This window comes from Streptopelia decaocto (genome assembly GCF_964273445.1).
Source record: "Streptopelia decaocto genome assembly, chromosome: 7".
In the NCBI taxonomy this organism is placed as follows: domain Eukaryota; kingdom Metazoa; phylum Chordata; class Aves; order Columbiformes; family Columbidae; genus Streptopelia; species Streptopelia decaocto.
In genome coordinates, this window is record NC_138661.1 from 8,984,962 (window position 1) to 8,999,615 (window position 14,654).

General features: G+C 38.8%; 1 protein-coding gene across 2 annotated transcripts in view; it reads left to right on the forward strand.

Moving 5' to 3' along the window:
- JAG2 (jagged canonical Notch ligand 2) overlaps positions 1 to 14,654 on the forward strand; it is a gene marked incomplete at its 5' end in the record, with an annotated part of 72,052 nt that overhangs the window by 30,358 nt on the left and 27,040 nt on the right. For both annotated transcript variants that reach the window (XM_082058862.1, XM_082058863.1), the window contains 2 exons: positions 4,300 to 4,554; positions 5,639 to 5,699. In XM_082058862.1, coding sequence (XP_081914988.1) covers positions 4,300 to 4,554; positions 5,639 to 5,699 — 316 coding nt within the window. The remainder of the gene's footprint in view (positions 1 to 4,299; positions 4,555 to 5,638; positions 5,700 to 14,654) is intronic.

Genomic DNA, 14,654 nt, shown 5'->3' on the forward strand with positions numbered 1-14,654 from the left:
GGCAATGGGTTCACACTGGAACACAGGAGGTTCCACTTAAATATGAGAAGAAACTTCTTCATGTGACAGAAGGGTGAGGATGACAGAACACTGGAACAGGCTGCCCAGGGGGGTTGTGGAGTCTCCTTCTCTGGAGACATTCAAAACCAGCCTGGACGCATTCCCTTGTAACCTCATCTGGGTGTTCCTGCTCCGGCAGCGGGATTGGACTGGATGATGTTTTAAGGTCCCTTCCAATCCCTGACATTCTGTGATTCTGTGAAATAAAACCCCCTGAAGCCTATAAAGGAGGAGTTTTCATTGAACAATTTGAAGGCTTTAGAACAGTTGTCATTTTTCCCTTCCTCTGTGTCCTAGCATCCTCTGTTCTCCCTTGCACTCATGGAAAGCAAGGCAAAGGTCTGTGATGGACCCATCGCAATAACAATTCTGCAGGGCAAATGCTTCCCCAGTGCTCACCTCAAACTGCAAACTTTAAGAGGAGCTGGTCAGACCTCAATTCCCAGAATGACTCCTGCACTTTTTCCCTCTCCCATGTGCAGCAGGGTTGGCTCAGAGGGAAGGTTGTGGCAGTTTGTGTTACCGCTTGTTTGCTTTGTGAGGGTGGAGGAGGAGGAGGAGAGGAAACTGCCTCAGATACAGAGTCACTGTGAGGGGCCTGTGCTCTGTCATCTGTCACAGCTGTTAGTGCTGCTTTCCAGGTAAGTCGTTTGACTTGGCAAACTTTGAGTTGCGTAGCAGGGGTCTTGGCAACACCTAACCCAGCGCTGCCATCATGAAGCGAAGACTATTTAAATCTTCACATGTAACTTTTCATTTGACTACATGTGTACTGCAGAGATGCAGTGGTTGTCTTCCTCCCTCATGTCAGTCTGTAGGAGACTAATCTGTCCTTACGGCTTTTTGAAATGGTTACTTGAAAAAGGCCGAAGAGAATGTGCTTCCTGAGGTGGTCACCTCCTGTTCCTTTGGGCATGAAGTCCACATGCTGCTGTGTGTGTTTCCTGGTGAACAGCGACCAGTGTCACCTTTTGTATTGCCCTGTGAGTGGCTTGTTGGGCATGTCCGACCTCTGCTAAAAGTTAGGGTGTTGATAGGAAGTGTTCTTATTTAAGTGTAGTCACGGCTCAGATCAGATGCTTTCAAAACGTTGATTTAAGAAACACCTTTTAGCCCTCAGCTCCTTTTATGAAAATGTCTGTGCCACTATGTGCTTTTCTAGAAAGGCTTATAGAAAACTTATTAGTAACCAAGAAGCTTTATTGCTTCTGAGGTGTGTGTGAGGGGAGGTTTGAGTAGCGTATACTGCTTTTTTGACCAATAACCAGAGAAATTCAGTTATGCAGCTCGGTGTCTTTACTGAGGACTATAAGTAATGTGTATGAGTTCCTAAGTTGAATTTTAATGGGAAACCAAATGCAGGGAGCAGACTCCTTTCATCAAAACAGTTAAATGTGAGAGACTGAATATCTTCAGAAACCTTTTGGTATTGTGGGGGAGGAAGGAGGAACCTTGACAAACACGTTCCTGCCCGTGATTACAGATATCTTTGGAAGATGCACCTTCTATTTGGGATCAGTTTTAAATTTGAAGTAAAGCAGGGTTCTCATACTTACACTGGTACTGAAGAACTTAGTATTAGAAACTAAATGTTTTGCAGCTGATTTCTTGATACCTTTTGTGATTCACGTTAAATTATTTGGCTTGCTTATTTAGGCTGTTAAGCCCTGCTTTCACTGATACAAGCTAGAGGAAAAGCTCTTCAGACTCAGAATATGATTTCTTTATTTCAGGAGTTTCTGAGATAAAGTTTGAGTGTTTAAACATAGAAGGTGCTATTGGGTTATTTCCCCTGTTCTTGACCCAAGATGTTAAGAGGATTGTTCTTCATAGGTGTATTTGCAATAGCTGTAATGCTTGTTCCAGTTGTTTAACTGTATCTGATGAATCTGCATGAACCTGAAGATGCTTGATAGGACTTTTATTACTTTTATTATATAAGCCACTCCTCTAATCTCAAGACCTGTTCTTCAGTCCATGTGATGCACTCTGAGGAAATGCTTTTATAGCAGTGGCTGTTGCAGCCATTTTTAATGAGCTTGTGTTGCTTATAGCTGGAAAGTAACTCTGTAATGCATATTTGCTATTTGTTTCAATCCCTTGACCATCCAATGATGCAGCATTTTTCCTTTAGAGTTTTTTGTCAAGGTTTTCAGATCAATAGCCATTAGAGAAGAATGAGGTTGTGAAAAGATGTTGAATCTAATCATGAAGCTTTTAATGGTGACTGGTGGTATTATATATCCTGTTTAGTCTAAACTAAAATGCAGGCAGTCTTTTCTAGCTTGCATGTTTCTTGTCCACTCTGCTGCTGACCACATGCTGCTGGATGACAGAGTTCACGTATAGGAATGTGAGAGTTAAAGAACAGAGACTTTAATGTGTCTTGTCTAACTATATAGTATGTTTTATGCAGACTAGTCCAAACAAGCATGAATTGTGGCCTGTACCTGGCAATACCACTTTTAGTATTGAAGCACAGAGATACTTTGAGTTCTTAATAATTGGAGAACCTTTCAATGTTTAATTAAAACAGCTTTTTTTAAAAATTTTTAGTTCAATATACCTTAATTTTAAGAGGAAAAATTTTTATGGTAGAAGCAAGCTTGAAAGAAAGACATTAAGATGACAAAATGCATTGCAGAGCCCACTGCTTCTATAGATTTCCTTTTCATTAAATATTGAAGTGACTGAAAATTGCTGCTGAAGTCCTCTTATGTGCTGAGAGGGAAGTGCAGCTCTGGTGATAGATGCACAAGATGCCTCTGTGCCGTCAGTAACTTCCTAGGTGAGAAACAGTCACTATTGGTTTCATTTCCTAAACATATTAGGTTAATGAATTCTAGAAAGTAAGTAGGTGAAACACGATAGTGTTGGTTGCTACCAGCTTAGTGTGTTTTGTATTATTAAGAATCTGAAGTTTAGAGTTTATATTTCTATTGTTACAGCCTCTTGCTGTGTGCAAGATTTTGGTTCTTCTTTTAACATGCATGTTAAATCATCTTTACTATTTAAAGAAAATGGACACTGAAGCTCTGAGCTGGCAATATTCTAGCAAGTTCATAAATGGGTATGAAATTCATGCATACAAATGGAGCGCTATTTTGTCCTTAAATAGTGCTTGGAGTTCCAGCTGCACCTTGCAGAGTCACCTAGAAAGTCTTGCAGTGGGATTTTACCAGGCTGGAATAGTGAAAACATTTGAAAACTTACCACTGGGGTTACTCACTGTCTACCCTTACCCTTACTGCATTGCGCTTATTCTTAACATTTGCTGAAGCAATTGTATAATTTCATTGTACTGACTACAACTGTGCCTCATGTCCTAGTACTGAAGCTTCTATACCAATAATAAAATAGATAAAAATACAAAATGGATATTCATAAAAATGAAAATACTTTGTGTTGCCAATTCCATAATCTCATATACTAGAATCCTCTAGTCCCATGTGGCTGCTAATACTTTGTGTACATTTGGTCTCAGTTAATGGAGCCTGGCAGTAGCAGGGTAAGGCAGGATGCTTGTAGAGTGTATGGCAACAGCGATCATAACTATCAGTAGTTCCACTGAGGATAAGGATAAGCAGGATACAGTGTTCAGAATGGCCCCTTGATGATCCCAGGTTCACTTGTATATTTCTTCTCAAAATGTCAAATAAGAGCTGCACAAAATATTCTATGAAATGCTTGCTAAAGATGTCTTGCCCTTTTCTGTAGGGAGAATGGTAAAATGGAAATGAGCTAGTTTATATACATAATGGAAGCCTACCAGAGCATTTACTATTGCTTAGTAATTTTGCAGCAAATTGATTGTGTTTTGCTTTATTTTAAAAATTAAACTTGCACAAGAGAACTTTAATATCTCATCTACTAGATTATGCAGATTTTGCAATTTTATAAGAACAAAAGGGAAGCAAAAAGAGCCTCAGATCAAGATAAAGCTGCTGGTTGTCAGCGTGTGGGTGTGGTATGTTGGCTGCCTTGAAAAATTAGCTATTTCCTATGGATTATGTTCCAGGGTTTTTTAATATTTCCTTTGGGACACTTTTTAAAATTGGCCTTCCTGTAATGAACTTTGCAAGGCAAAGGAAAGCTCAGTTATACAGTAGATCTTTATCATCTTAACATTTTCTTTACTAGATTTTCTCTTAACCAGTTGAATACTTTTTGATCTGATTTTATATGCTCTTGTGTGCTATGAGACTTATCACCTGTTGAATTTACCTTTTTCTTTTAAAGGTGAAGACTTGTTAATAGAACGAGTGGCACATGCTGGCATGATCAACCCAGAAGATCGATGGAAGACACTACAATTTAATGGTCCTGTTGCCCATTTTGAAGTACAAATAAGAGTGAAGTGTGATGAAAATTACTACAGTGCTCTGTGCAATAAATTTTGTGGCCCTCGAGATGATTTTGTTGGTCATTACACATGTGATCAAAATGGAAACAAAGCCTGCATGGAAGGTTGGATGGGAGAAGAATGCAAACAAGGTAGTATTGTTTGCTGCTTTTTAGATTAGCTCTAATGTGTATATAATAGGTATGAACTGCAGTAGGTATTGCTGTAGTGTCAATGCTGTAGCATATTAATTTTAACAAACACAGACTTTATCTTCTTTAAAGTCTTTGTCAAAGCGTAATTATAACTTCATCTTGTTACTTCCTTTTGAAATGAATTTGGAAACTGGTGGCAGTTAAACACCACAGAAGAAACATCCTCTGTGAGGAGTGGAGCACAGGTCAGGATATGGTTTTGCTTAAGGTGTGTGCTTTGGAGGCTCCACAACAAATTTAGGATTTGAAATAGTGCAGCATCTTTTTACTAATGGACTTCATTCAATGGTAGTGTTACTTCACAGCAAAATGATATTTTACATGTGTTAATGTAAGATTTTATTGAACACTGATGATATCAGTGATACTGTAGACTGCAAAAATGCCCTCGTAACACTATTTTAACAAATTAGAAAGTTTTACTTGCAACATATGCAAAGCTGAAAGCTTTTTGATAGCTTTTAATGTGAACAGAAATTCAAGTATAGTCATCCTTTTTAATGTGCCACTCAATCAAATCTCTTTGCATTTTGCCTTCAGTCTTGGGAAGTAATTAGTGCTAAAATTGCTCGACATACTCTTCTTTCTGTTGAGGGCTGCTTGGTTTCGATTTCTGTTCCTTTTCAGTAAGGGGAGACCATTTTTTTTAGGGCTTACTCAAAGTCATGTGTCTCTTTTGAAGCTTGGGATTTCCAGCATAATAGCAGTCTAATGACAGGTTTAAAAAATAACTGTATTTGATAAATGTTTCAGTGCTGACAATCTTGCTGCAAACCTATTTGACAGTAACTTTTACAATGAGTTACCTTAAGTTACTTTTCCTAAAGCTTTGTGGTGTGGTTCTGTTTTGTGAAATCGCAAGCTGGAAGCAACAACTATTGGAACGTGGTAAGACAGTCAGCTTTGCACAACCAACAAATAGACTAAATGACAGACGCCCTGCCTGAACAGTTCCAGTTGCTGCTGTACTAGTGGATATGTACCTGCCCAGACTGATGCCTAAACCTTTTTCTATTTACAGCTGTATGTAAACAAGGATGTAATTTGCTCCATGGAGGTTGCAGTGTACCTGGGGAATGCAAGTAAGTCTGCAAGCTTGAGTATCTCTTTAAGATTACTGATCTTTCCAGTGTTTTCCATGTATGTTGCTACTTTTAAAAAGTCTACTTTAAAATGGAAAAATATGTATACAAAATAAAAAGGATGGAAATAGATCTGAAGTAGATTGCACATGTGTAAAAACTGCATATACTTCATACTGCTTTGCAATCCTGTTGTATTTTTCTGCATATCCAGGGTGGAACAGATTTGCTTCATGTAATCCAAAACTGTGCCTTTATCAAATGAGAATAATGTTGTGTTTTTTTATTTCTTTTAAAAATCTGTAGGAGCTTTGATCTCTACATATTATTGCCCTCAAATAAAAAGGGGAACTTGCTTTTTCGACTATTATCACTAGGAAATACTCAGTCCTAGAATGCTCAATATATATATTTGATCATCAAAATATAGTAACCTTAGCATTTCCAAGAAAAAAGGGTTTTTTTTGGTAGCAATGGAGATAGCAGTAGCAACCCAAACCTAAACTTTCTACCCCAAGGAAATGGTTTTTGGCCCCTAAGTGTGAGAGAACGGAGCCTGAAAATGTTCCCTTAACTTTGTGATTGGGCTGAAATAGACTCCATGATAGCAAGAGGAGTTCATTGTTTTCTTGTGAAAGTTCAGGAACTCAGCATAGTAGGTCAAGGGGAAATGTGTGTTATTTTTACACTGGCTGTTGAAGAAATGGGACAGATCTACCTGCAAGTTTGGGATCCTGTGTAAGTTACTGAGTTTGTGGTCAGAGTTATACGTATCAATGTGAGACTGGATTTGAGCAGTGGTTCCTTCGTAAGCTGTGTGGAACGTGCTTGTTCGGAATGACGTGAAACTGAACTGGTTGCCAAAACCCCTGAGAGCTGACAAATACCATTTGTGGGATGCTGTGATAGTTCAAGGCAGTTCTGCTGCATCCTTCTATTAGTAACTACTACAACTACCACAGAAGTGGCAGGAGTGGGATGGAGGTCACTTAGCTTTGCTGGACTTGGAGCTAAGCTGGGACTGAAGTGCTGGTCTTAGCTGTGACAGCTACATCCTGCTGGACAGCCTGAAGTTTTGACCGTGGGGTATAGCAGACAAAGTTAGTCTGAAGTCATTGCACCGCAGACTAGTTTCTTACCATCCCAAAACTTCTGACTTTTGGAAGATTTGGTGTGTTGTAGCTCTCAAATCCAACTGAAAACTGTAAATTCCAGTATATGAAGTGCAGTGCTTCAGTGCATGTGCAGTTTCACTTCTGGAGAGCTATAAAACATCCGTTAAAAGTTTTTTTCAATGCAGATGTTTAAACCATGGCTTCCTTTTTCTAAGAAAGAATACTTCTATTTAATGTTCTTTGGGAATTTTTCATGTCATTAAGTATTTTGCTTGTGGTTTCAAGTGTAGTGTGGCCCTGCTGTTGTTGGTGATATTTTAGGTTACAAGCAGAGATTGTGGTTGAGAGCTGGGCAAGTATCACTTCTGCCCGAGTAAGAAGCCCTCCTTCCCTTGAGCCTTCTGAGAATACGTTTTTCCCCTTGAGAACCTACTCTAATGAATTTTGATACACATAAGGGTTCCGGAGCTCTGTAGGTATCAAAGGAGTGCCCTAGGAACGTTTGAATTTGAAAGCAAAGAGCTTTGAATAAAGGTGAAAAAAACAAGAGATTCAGACAAATGCGAAACAGTACCCTTTTTGGGGGGAGAGGGAGTAGTGCTGCTTCCTTTTTAGCTTTCATTTCTCAGTGATACCAGTTGTGTCTGGGAACACAGAAGTTGGGGAGGAGGAGTAAAGTTTAAAGAAGGGAATACGAACCTTTTCGAAGATGGGGGGCTGGGTAGCTGTGGCACCTTTTCTCGAGGTGTCTGTCGATAGATAGTGTCACAGTAGCCACGCTTCTCCTTACAGCATGTCACTGATGTGACAAAGCATCTAATGTAAACTGAGGTGTCCCCTTCAAACCTGCCCAGCTAAATAAAGCCCACGAAAATAACACTGAGTCTGTTGAAGGGTTCTGACCAGAAACCTTGTTATTTTGTTTGGTGGATTCTCTCATCTGAGAGAAAGTACTGGCTAAAGAAATAAGGGACTTAATGTTTCAGGTGGATCATGTGCTGTTTACCTTGTTTCTTAACACCTGCTGAAGTGATAGATCTGTGATCAGCAGGTTGAAGGAAAACAGTGACCTTTCTATGTATGGCTACTCTGTTTCCAGTAATGCAGAAGGTTCTCTGCTACCTCTTTAAATGAGATTTGGTAGCTTGAGCTTGTTCACACAGATATCTTTAGCTTGTATCCTGCAATAGTTATTAGGCTACATTAGAAATGTTGCTTTTAACCCAAATGGATAATACTTTCTGTAGAAAAATAATGCTGAACTATAAATAAGCAAGGCTTGCAGACGTGACCTCTGTCTTCAGCAGTACAAAGGAAGCTGTTATTTAAAAGAAACTGCTATGTTTGGTGCTATTGAATTATAATCTAGATTCCTTCATCCTTGTTTTTGGACAGTTGCCACTGTCATTTAACAGGTGAAAACAATGTCCCTTTTTTAATTCAGAAAGAAAATGAAAATGTGAGAAAAACATGATTGTAAGTGGTGCCAATAGGTAGTTTGGTGCCCAAATCTGCAGGGGCATTTATAAATAGAAAAATTGGAAAGCAGTTTCTGTCTTCAACTTGTATGAATGTGCAGGTAACTTAAGCAATGGCTCTGAGGCCTAACTCTCATAGCAAGGTTCTATCCTCCATGTTTTGATGTTCCAAAGTAATTTAGAGCTGTTCTTTATGTGAAAAACATCTTAAAAGTAGCTAAATGACTGAAGACTGCCATTGACAGTAACTGTTCATCATCTGTTGGGCAAGTTCATGTACCCCTTGTTGTGAGGAAGCTTAAGTGTTATAAAGTTTGGTATTTCGTTTGTCGAGCTCTCATCAAATAAATGTAAAATAAGTAGGAAACGACCTGATGTCTCAAAATGACCTGATGTTGGAAGCGATTTTGTGGTATGTCTTGACCCAGGTGTTACATTTTTGCCATTGTGGAGGCAGTTCAGAAAAAGTAATAATGTACTGAATAATGAGCAAAATTATATCCTTGAGGAAAGCAAAAGCAGCTTAACTGGATCTTGCAAAGATGGGAAATTGGAATCTTCTTAAAATAAAAGCAAAACCAATCTTGATTGACTTCACCAGCCCAAAGTAGTAGAAAGGTTTGTCAAAGTAGCAATGCTGCCAAGGCATGGTGATCAGTGTTCTTTGTATATTTTTGCATTGCTTGAAGTACTTTGTTAAATTCCATTAAACTGTCTAGAGAAGAATCAAGTTTGATCTGATAGCTTAAAAATGGCTTGGGATCAATCACGTTACGAAGTTATCAAAGTGAACATAAAGAAACCACAAGTGACAGTCTCCTTCCTTGGTTAAAACTGCTGACTTGAGTATGTTTGGTACCAGCCATATACTGTCAGTGGGCTTAATGGCTTAATCTTTTACTTCCTTTTGATCCAGAGCGGTATGGGTTTGGCAGAAGTTCAGATATGCCTCATATTTGGGCTACATTGTCAAATTCCTGCTAGGATAATGGTATTTTTCAGAAGTTTTTCTACTTTTCCTGCTGCCTTTGAATGTTTGAATATATCTTGCAAAGCAAAACAAAAGGGATCAAATCCCCAACACTGCTCAGCTTGTGTTCAGCAGTAGGACCCAGGTTATGTCCTGGGAAATGCACATCTTGCTTCAAACAACTGTGATACAAAGGCTTATATAGAGTGTCTAGACTAACTGAAATGAATTAGAAATGGGATTGTTAATAGTATTCTAATGTGAATTCTTGAAAGGTGAACAAAGGAAACGTATAGCTCTTAAAAATTTAAAGTAAATTAATTGTTTAATCTGTGTGCTTTAAACTGTCTTACTCTAGAATTACTTTTGAACTGTATGTGTCAAAATTTTGGTTTTACAGTGTTGGTGATTTTGTTTATGGGTTTTGTTGGGGTTATTTTTTTTTTTAAATTTTAATCACATATCTTATGTTTGTGCTGTTGAAACAGATTTCTCAAGCTTCCTGTCCAGTGCCATGACTTTGGTAGTCCTTGTATTCCACTTAAGCCTGGCTTGTGAGGCTTTTTTCTTGCGTCCAGCAATGCCTGCAGGTGCTTTAGGCCTCTCCCAAGTGATTTTGCTCCCTTAATCTGTCACTATGAGGGCCAAACCTGCTCAACTACTATTTAGTACTTTCTTTATAGAGATGCAGGAACAAAAGCTTGGGTTGCAAAATGAGCTACAGCTACTTGGAGTGTTGGGGATGTAATAGTGTTCTAGAGATCCTTTGTTAAATGTTAAAGGCTTGCATAGGCTTCCTGTGCTGTTCAGTAGGAGGCTGGCCAGCATCACTAATGTCTCACTTGTGTTTTCAGGACAGTTTGGTGGATATCATGGTTAACAGCAGCATTGGGGAACTCTGTCTGAACTTAAAGAAAAAAAGCTGCTGTATTCTTGTAAACTCATTCTTGGGTACAAGGGGATCTGGTGAGGCATCTCAAAACAGATTGGTATTGAAAGACTGTAGAGGACTAACAAAAAAATCTTAGAGGACTGAAAAAAAGGAGGAAATGCAATTCCTGCTTCTAAATATCAGGAGAAGGTAAGAGATGGGGAACTTCCATACCAGCTAGATCGGATAGATCAGCCAGATCAATATGGCTTTCTTCCATAGCTGTTCCAGGAGGGAATTATAAGATATCTCATAAGCTGCTCTGAACAGTAAAATAGAAAAAGTCTTGTTTGTTTTGAGCAGTGTGCTCTCTGCTATGGATTGTACCATTTCAACTCATGCTATCTTGGACTAGCTATGGTCCCTAGGGAGTGTAGGGCTGTTGTTTGGCCCTGCAGGAATGCACTTGGTACTGCTACCTGGACATCTTCTCCTGTCTCGTCTTTGCAAGATATTGTATCACAGGTTTGAGTTTCAAAGAACTTGCAGAATTATTACAATTGCTCTGTGTCTCATGAGTTCTCTTGCCTGTTATCATAACCAGTATGCTTTTATTATGTTTTTTTGTGTCCTAGTGGTAAGCATCTTGGGATCATTGACAAGTATTTCACAAGTAAATATATTAACTTAAGCAAAAAAGAATCCCATGTTTTGTTTCTTTATTGGTCAAGGAACTGAGGCGCACTCTGCACTCATTTCTTTGGATAGTTAGTGGGTAGGAAGGCACAGAATATATTAAAAAGGTGGATGCTGCTTCCAGGAGAATACGTTCAGGAAATAAACACATGTAATACTTCTCAACTGTGTCTACAATAGCAGGTAGTGCAGACAAATTAAAACAGTAGATCAAAGCAGGATTGAGAACCCAATATCCATACTAAAAACACTTGTTTTTTTGAAATTTTAGACTAGCTCTAGTCTGTTCTTGTGGGCTGAATGCATGTTTGCAGCTGGAACACATTAGGTGTGCTCCTGGCATATGTTGTCTTACATTACCTTAGTTTAACCTAAAAGGAATCCAGTTGCTTTGTTCCAAAACAGCTCTGTGATATGAACCAACGTACCGTCAACAGGAATGATCAGGCAGTTCACTGAAAAAGCATGTTCCTGGTGAGAACTAATGCAAATACAGACACACCCTGAGAGCCACTTACTGCAAGTTTACTGGGCAACCTTTCCACATATGTTCTGGGTAAACAATTTTGAACCACCCCCTCCATCAGCTCCTTCACAAAACTCTAAATAAAGTACTGGAATGAGAACGTTAGCTTTCAATAACTTCCTTTATTAGAGGAGAAAAAAGTTTGTAGGGAAAGGTTTGTATCTTTTAGTCTAGTAAGAATGCTGGGGGTGAGAAGGAAAAGATGACAAGCTTTCCGGTATTTAAATTGAGTTCATTAATGAGCATTTTTTTTCCTTCCCTTTTCACAAAACTATCATGCCTATTTCAAAGATAGGAAAGTGAAGAAAACACTTCTGTGACAAATCTTAGTGAGTGAGTAGTATACTAGCTATAACATCAAATCTGGATGCTCAGCATTGTAGGATCTAACAGCTGGACCATATTGCTGCCTGCTATGCAACAATTAATCTCTTGAAAGATTAAACAGACTTTCTTATAGTTATTTTAAGTAAATAACTAATATAAAGCTATTGTTCTGGCCTATGCAACGCCATCCTGTTCACGTCATTAGAAAATTTAGTGGTTTTCCATTTAAGAGGGTTATTTCTCCCCCGCCCCTGAATGATGCATTTTGCTTCTGCTCTTAATGTCACTGTTTGCTTCGTTTTCCTGTGTTGAGTGTTTTGGCCACAGCTTCCAATTGAAATATGAGTGGGAGAAGCTCTCTCCAAAAAGCCTGCTTAAAAAATGATGTGTAAATATATCACAATGATCTTTACTTTGGCCTTTGTAGGATGTGCAAGATATCAGTAAGGTGTAACCTTTGGTAATTAAAGGTTTGTACCACATTGCCTACATCCTCCCTAAGATTTTTTAAATTTATTTTTAGGCCTCGTGTTTTGACCTAGATTTTGGGAGTAGATTAGTTTTGATTTCCTTCACATTGGTGGTTTAGGTGTACTTACACATTAAAGGCTGTGACAAAGCTCTGTAGCTAGGGTTAGAATATGCTTTATTTAGGTATCCTCTCATTCTCTTGTATTGCAAACCTTTTTGTAAGGTTAACCAGAGTAGATTAGTGATTGGTTGAGACCTAGATACAAAGTTTCTTAGGTGAGCTTACTGCATAGAAAAGTTCAGGACTCCTAAATAACCAGAAGTGATTTGAACCAGGAGAGTAAACCATGTGTGAAGATAGCACAAAGCAGCTAAATTGACCATTGAGAGCACCCTCACTTTTTGGTATGTTACATGCACCCTCCTTTTGGAGAAGGAGTTAATCAAGCAAGGTGCTGATTTATTTACGTGGTCACAGACCATCAGGATCTGGGTACATCTCCTCACCTTTCCACATCACTTCCATCACTGCCGTTGTAGGATTTGTCAATAAAATCATGGAGTTTGGAAAGGACCTCCAGGGTCATCTAGTCCCACCTCCTGCCCAAAGGACCAGATTGCTCAGGGCCTTATCCTCACAAGTAACATATCTGTTTACCCATGGCAAAATGTGATCTTTTGAACACCTTGTGCCATCTGAATTGGAAATGCTTGATTTAAACCTAGTTTCACTAAATAATTCCTCATAGGAAAGCAGATAGCAGTATTGGCTTTTTCCTTAATTATAACTGTTTCAGAAGAACACAGGGTTAAGTATAGTTCTGTAGAAAAAAAAAATATCTATTTTATTGAACTTGACCAGTTTAGATTTTTTAGTAGTTCCAGGAAAAGCAACAAAAATAAATAATTCATTCTTCTTTCCCCTCTTCCCCCAACTCCTGTCTCAGAGTACGTATCTTTGAATTGTGCATAGTGATGGGTGCTTTTGTAGGATTCCTAGATACTAAATTTACTTACTTAAACAAATGAGACTTACTTCAGGAGGTGTTTCTTCCTTGTCATGGAGTTTAGCTGTTTGAAGCCCCACTTGCTTATTGTAACCGAATACACGCTATGAGTTGAATTATTGTGGCTTTATCTGCTTGTCAATGACAGCAGTATTTTTCCTGCACGGTTGCAGTTTCTCTAATCTCAAGACCGAAATGTTATCCAGAAGCTTTGCTAATGTTAACTCCTGCCACCTCCCCTTCCTCCAGCTTTGTATTTAAATTCTTATTTTCTATTGCCGCCAGACTCTCATCTGAGGAAAATGGAAGCTGTGAAGCATGTCTGTAGAATTATCAGGATCTTTTCTGCAAGTTATTGGTTTCAAGATAACTAGCAATTGTTCTTCTATTCCAATTGAACTCTCCTGGTGTTAATCCTGACCTGAAAGGACGCTTTGCTCTGGGAGCAGATGCCTGTACTTCAACCTTCCATCAGGAAGTTACTAAACTGTAACAATCTATTTATGGTAGCTTCTTTTGTACTGCTAATAACCCAGCACAGGCTAAGATTAAGCCATCTCTGATTTTGTCTTGCGTGTGTGTGGTTGTAAAGCCGCGCTAGAGCCGATGAAGTCAGCAGAGGGGAAGGACAAAGGAAGTAGAATCTTGATTCCAATAAGGATTTTCTTTGTCTGTTGAACAATGGGAATCCTTATGAATTCTCTAAATTTGGCTTTCTCATTTAGTCAGATGTGTGAAATTTAGGATTGCAGAAACTTCTAGTGAATTATTCTCAATTGAGGGGAGGCAGGGAAGAAGTAACTTTATCCCACCATTGACCGTACTAGCAGTTTCCTCTTGGCTGTTACACAAGTAGTTGTTACTTGAAAGGGTATTTTAGTTTGGTTCTTTTTATAGAAGGTGTTGCTTTGTATCTATATCATTTGGGCTTCTTATGGTGGATCATTAACCCTATTTCATCCCTGTGTTTGGCTTGATACTGTTCTTGTAAATGACAACGTGACTTTCTGAGTTGACTTTATTGATCGCATCTTGCTCTAGGGGTGATCTGAGATCCATGCAAACATTATCTTTTTAGAAGGAAGTGGGATTAAAGCTGCTCTAGCACCTGCTAGTGTAGGATGCGACCAGACTTCCTGTTCAAGAGGAAATCCTAATTTACTCTTCCTTGTAAACTAAAGGCTGATCGGCTTACCACATAGTAACCTTTTGACTTGTAAACACTGTGTTCCTTTGGACTGCTTTTAGCTTCTAGAAATGATTTCCCTCAGGCTTGGTGGTAACTCTAGCAGTAAATTTGACTGTGGTGAATATCATGAAAAAGCACCAATCTTTTTTTTGCCAAATTAACTTTAATGCAGCCAAGCATACAAACTCACGTAGGTACTTAAGATGCCTTCAAGTTCTAAGAAGGTGGCTGGATTTTTCTTTGCACTCTTTTCCACCAGTGCAGTGTTAAACAAGAACTTATTATCCGTTGGGTATAGGAAACAA